This window comes from Lacerta agilis, chromosome 2 (assembly GCF_009819535.1).
Source record: "Lacerta agilis isolate rLacAgi1 chromosome 2, rLacAgi1.pri, whole genome shotgun sequence".
NCBI lineage: Eukaryota > Metazoa > Chordata > Lepidosauria > Squamata > Lacertidae > Lacerta > Lacerta agilis.
In genome coordinates, this window is record NC_046313.1 from 4,827,483 (window position 1) to 4,833,482 (window position 6,000).

At 49.4% G+C, this 6,000-nt stretch overlaps 1 protein-coding gene across 1 annotated transcript in view; it reads right to left on the minus strand.

The window, feature by feature from the left end:
• Positions 1 to 1,091, minus strand: part of B4GALNT1 (beta-1,4-N-acetyl-galactosaminyltransferase 1) — a 57,631-nt gene extending 56,540 nt beyond the window's left edge. Inside the window, exon 1 of the mRNA XM_033137759.1 lies at positions 948 to 1,091. Within this exon, the coding sequence (XP_032993650.1) occupies positions 948 to 961 (14 nt within the window). The 5' untranslated portion in view covers positions 962 to 1,091. The remainder of the gene's footprint in view (positions 1 to 947) is intronic.
• Positions 1,092 to 6,000: the final 4,909 nt, after the last annotated feature.

Genomic DNA, 6,000 nt, shown 5'->3' on the forward strand with positions numbered 1-6,000 from the left:
GTGCACATGCACACACAGCCACCTTTTTTTATTTACAGTGATCCTATATTTTCCAACTCAGAAGCAAACCCCACCAAGTTCAATAGGACTAAGGCTGCGATGCTAACCTCACTTGCCTGAAGCAAGTACTACTGAATTCAATAGGTCTTACTTCTGAGTAGACACAGCTAGAACTACAGCCTTAGCGTGCAAAGAAACACAATATGGAGCTGCAATCTGACAAGCACATAGCCGAACAAAGGTCTCACTAGACACAGTGATTTCTGAGTACAAAGACACAGGCTTGGGTTACAAGTCAGTCTAACTTGTGTGACAGTTGGTTATTGGATTTAAAAAATAAAAATAAAGAAATTGCACACACCCGGAAATGCGGTAGGAATAAGAATCCAAACCCAGCTTCCTAATCTAAGTCACGGCCATACAGCACATGTGCTCTGATAACAGGCAACTGGCCCTGGACCGTAAACCTTATGTAAACCTTGTTGACTGCAGCTGTACAATTCCTCTAGCCATCCCTGGGTCTGGTTTCTGGCAGATCGGAGATATACCTGTGCCATTGGGACAAAAGGCAGCTCCCATCTCACCTTCGCTTTCTAGGCAGGTCGGCCCACTGTTGAAGCACATTCAATCCCAGACTGGATGGGAAGGGAATCCCTTTCAGAACATGACTGCATCTTGGGGCCTGACGCCCTTTGGTAATTCAATTAACAAGCTCTCTTTGGAATAAATCCCAGGCATAAAATGAGACGGTAAATTCTATCATGGGAGGCGGGGGGGCAGGGGGAGCCAGAAAGCTAAAAGAAATGCAACCTGCATTTAGGACTCGCCCCCTCCCCAGATTACCTAACATGACCAAATAAATAAAACCCGGTGATATTAACCCATCCCTCCTCTATCAAGCAGCATTCAGGTGACAAGGGGAGGCGAAAGCTCTTCGTTTCCTGTACCTATAAAACGCCATTGGGAACGAAATAACTGGCTCCACACCATCTGCATCTATCCTCAATCCGGACCGGATCCAGGCCTGCTGTTGCCACCGCTCAGGCCCAATTGTGACAGACTCGCCTATCCCCGCACCAAAAGACTGCAATGATGAGAGAGAGATATAAAATCTCTTTTTTAAAAACCTGCCCATCCAATCAATGCAGTCGATTCGCTGGGCTCAAGAGCCCCCACCCCCGCCAGCCCCACCTAGCTATAAATAACAAAAGCCAGCCTGGTCCGTGCATTGGGGAGCTGAGACGCCGGCTAGCTCTCCGCGGAAGCGGGCAGAAGACAGTACCTTGGTCCGGAGGAGGAGAAGGAGGAGGATGCGAAATAAACCGGAGTAGCTGCACGCTCAGCGGCGCTGCACCATCTGCCTCGCCCCTGTCTCCCGTGCCATTTTTTCACATCGCCGCTTCGCTTCCTCCTCTCCGACCTCAGGGCAGTCTTCCGGCTTCCCGATTTCACATGCGGCGGGTTTTCCGTGTTGCTTTAAAAAGGGATAAAATAGGTACCCTGCTGCTGCTAGCAGAAAACCACCAGCCCCTCTGCCCAAGGAAGAGAGCAGGCGGGGAAGCAGCTCCGCCCCGCCCCTAGCGGCCGAGCCGGGAATCGAAGCAGGAGGAGTCTGCGCGGCGCCGCCAGCAACCGTGACCCGGAGTTCACACGTGGCGCGCGTTGCGGGTGGGTGGGTGCAGTAACAGTTCCCACTCACCCACGTGCACGCATGCATGCATCCACATCTGTACATCTCTCGGGCGCTCTTTCGTTCTTAGTCGTTAAACCTCCCCGCTAGAGCGCCCGAGAGATGTACAGATGTGGATGCAATAATAGAACCATGGAATTGTAGGGACAAGGGTCACCTCTAGTCCAGTGTTTTTCAACCTTTTTTTGGGCAAAGGCACACTTGTTTCATGAAAAAAATCACGAGGCACACCACCATTAGAAAATGTTAAAAAAATTAACTCTGTACCTATATTGACTATATATAAAGTAATTTTCCATCTCACGGCACACTAGTGTGCCACGGAACAGTGGTTGAAAAACACTGCTCTAGTCCAACCCCCTGCAATGCAAGTCTCTTTGGCCCAGTGCCAGATTTACGTTTAAGCTTAATAGGGAGACGATTTTGGGGTGAAGTCAAACTCTACAATTCTATTGGTTCTATTACTGCCGAAAGTTTAAATGCTTCCCCAGGCGTCAAGAATTAACCTTTAAACTTTCGGCAGTAATAGAACCAATAGAATTGCAGAGCTTGACTTCACCCCCAAAATCGTCTCCCAAGACAGATAGATGCCAACCAATAAGATCAATAACAGAACCATGGAATTGTAGGGACAAGGGTCATCTAGTCCAACCCCTTGCAATGCAAGTCTCTTTGGCCCAGTGCAGGATTTACGTTTAAGCTTAACAAGCTAGCGCTTAGGGGCCCACTCTCTTGGGGCGCCCCCAAAAATTCAAAGGAAAAAAACTGGATGTACATTTCCAAAATATAACGTAAAAAAACAAATAAAACTTACATACACCAACAGTGTTTTGTGTTGTGTAGGCTCCTATCATGTAATGGGCCCCGCCTGCTAGCCTGCTCCTATATATATATATATATATATATACATAATGTTCATAAGTGTGCCAAGCAAACAAGGCCACGTGTCTGAGGCAGACAGTCCTGACACCATTTTGACGTCTGACACCATTTTGACTCTCAAAACTGACCAAATGTTTACCAAATGTTTCTCTGCAAGGAGGAAGGGGGTGAGGGAACCTTCCCATTGTCTCAGAAATTAAGTAATCACCATCTCAAAGGAATGGCCTGGCTAACCCAGGAAAGACAATCAGATAAGACATTATCATATATATTGGCAGGCAGGAGAAAAACAAACTTCTCAGATTTCTGTTGAAATTTGTTGGAGACCACCTTTTTGTGATGTAGGCATGATGTATTGGGGAAGGTGGTTCTGGGATACACCCCTCTTGTGTGACGTATGTATGATGTTTCTGTGGTGGTCTTGAGCTCCAGCCGGGGAAATTTCAAATGTCTATATAAGGGCGGCCATGCCTTTGTTCTGGCTTCCTTCTTTGTTCTCCTGCGTGAGAGGAAGGATCCTGTTGCAACTGTCGTAAGCCAATTAATGCACCACGGAGAGAAATTAGGGTCCGGTACCCGAGAGGGAGCCCCGGAGAGTTTTGCCCCGGGAAGCTACAGGTTTGGCTGAAGCCTCCCACTTACCAACGGAAATGAACCAAGACGACACAGGAGCTGCGAAAAGGGAAGCAAGGCGATGCCCCCGTTTATTTGGGTCTGTTGCAACAGAGGTTCTACCTCCCAGCGACGTGTGGATCACGAAGAGAGAGAAGAACCCTGAGTATAGTCACAGGGAGGGTTTTATACATTTTTGTTTCCATACAGGTAAATGGAAGGAAAAGAGCGGGGAAGGAGGGATTTACATAAGGTAAGTACATTAAATGACAAGGAGATGGGTTTATACAATAGTGACAGAGTGGTCTTCCTGCCGGTTCTTTGGACTTGCTAATACTTCTGTTGTCTTCTGTCCTGCAGGGTGGAGTCGGTGATCGGAACTTCCTGAGTGGTGAATGTCCGTGTCCCTTTGTATATGAATAAAGCGATTTCCTCTGAGTGACAGGTGTTTCCATTGTCCTTTTACCCTGCTGCTTTGGTGGCAGACTCAGTAGATGGCGCTGTGGTATAAGGGCAGGAGGGTTGACAGTTCATGGAATGTTAAGAACGGGAATCTGACAGCTCCCGAATGACAGTTAGTCTTTATGAAGGCGGCAGCCAGAGGAAACACTTTACACGTTCCTTGGGTATGATTAGGTTACAGATAACTTTATAACATTGTGGTTGCTACAGAGAAGCATACATGGAGTACAAGGAAACATTAAGGCAGAGATACATCAGGTTATATAGCTGGAGAAGCATGAGTTACATCTGGATACAATGTCGGAGGTTCATACACAGCGTAGCAATACATAACACTTGGGTTATACTGCACATTAGATCAAGTATAACAGAGGCTGGAAATTGTGTAGTGATAAGGAAAGCACGTTTTTACAGTGCGGTTTCAGTTCCGGGAGGGGGTGTGTGTTGGGGATGGGCAGCCTCAGAGATAAGGAGGTCGTTCCGGCCAGACCTGAGGTGATATTTGCCTATTGTTTACCTGCTGAATGTCGGCTGATAGATTTGAGATATGCAAACGTTGGAGGGCTGGGCGGAAAGGTTAATCTGGGGGCAGGTGGAGGCGCGGCAATGGGCGATCGGATGAGCCGGGAGCAGTTGGATTTGCATCCGAATGCGCATTTTGTTGTTGCTCATCCTGCTCCCCCCTCCCCTCCTCCTCTTGCTTGCCAGCTAGCTTTTCCTGTCCTTAAGGAAAAAGTGGGGAAAATGGCGTTGCAGTGGATCTATGAGTCCCCTCTCTGTACATGGGGAACCTGGACGGTGTGAAAGTGTAGGGGCATGGTTATACTCCTATTACATTTCCCCTCTCTGCGGCTTAATTTTGGCACAAAATTATGGCCGCACATCCTTTATGGAGTACACTCCGCCCCCCAGGTGGTACATAGGGATGGGTATCGGATCTCTATGAAGCTGAACCACGGGGGCTTGGACGGCACGGGGGAGTGGAGCTGTGGAGCGCATTGCAATTGGGAAGCAGTGGAAACAACAGCAGAAAAGGGCAACCATGGCAATCACAGAGACAGTTATAAAAAGCATTCCCTTCACTGATTCACGTATCCACGATGTACTGGGAAGCCAAGACCACGGGTCCCAGTCGGATATACCCTCATGTTGGATGTCTTTGAGGTTGCTGGCAAGGGAGGCAATGGCGCTTAGGTGGGCTGAGATGTTGAAGGTTTGGTCAGTGACATAAGAGCAGCACTCTGCCCCGATGAGCTTACATGCCCCTCCCTGCTGTGATAGGAGGAGATCAAGACAAAGTTTGTTCTGGATGCTGAGGCGCCGGACCTCAGTGAGTTCCGTGAGTAGCGATATGGTCACAGACTCGGATTCGTTGATAAAACGTAGCAGTACATCTGTTAGCCTAAGTATATCCAGATGGTTAGAAAAGGCTCCGTATGCAGGGAAGAGAGCTCGAAGCCAGGTCTCGCCATTTGCCTTTACATGGGGTGCTGTGGTGAGGGATCGCTTATTCCTTGCGCGGCCCGGAAGGTCCCGGGTTACGCGGAACCCAGGGTGTATGTGTCCCAGAAAACAGGTACCCTTCATGTGGTTGCTAACCCAGGAGTAACCTCGGGAAGAACAAACCCAGAATAGCCCATTTAGGATGCCGCTAACCTTTCCTGTTTTAAAGGTGTCCACGAGATCCCGGTGGGGCGTCTCTTGGGTGAAGGGTGACAGGACTGCTCCCAAGGCTAGTTCCAAGGTGGGGTAGGTTGAAGTGTGGGTGCGGTTGCGGACCCAAGTCGTGAGACCACTGGAGTCGGATGATAGGGTGATGGGGCACGTGCTGGTGCCTACCTGATCCCCGCTTCCCAGGAATTCCTTACAGATAGGACCGACCGACGGCCCGCTTAAGTAGATATATTGGGGGCTGGGTTTAACAAAGGTGAGGTTGCGTTCAGTAAGGAAGTCAGTCCGGTATTGGGATGGGGAAAGGGGGGTTGCTATGAATGGGACTCCTTGTTCGAGGTGCGCTGGTGTGTGGGCACAGATCCAACAGTCCGTTAAATTGGTGGTTCGCACCACACGCTGCAGTAACTGGACATAGGTGTTTTCTTGCCAGGCAGATAGGTGGGGGAAGTTTCGGGGAGTGGGTAGTTCGGGTAAGTTGATGCTCCTAGGGGCAGTGCCCACAGGATGCAAGGGGTCTTGGTTCCGTAAGAGGTCTGGGGATGTGGCAATTCCCCCACACCTTTGGGGTCCCTCTGAGTCCCACTCCAAGGTATTGCTTCCTCCCACCGGGTGCAGCCAACCCTCAACATATGAGCTCCCCGCCCAAGTGGGTGATGTTTCTAAGTCCCAAACACAGCAAA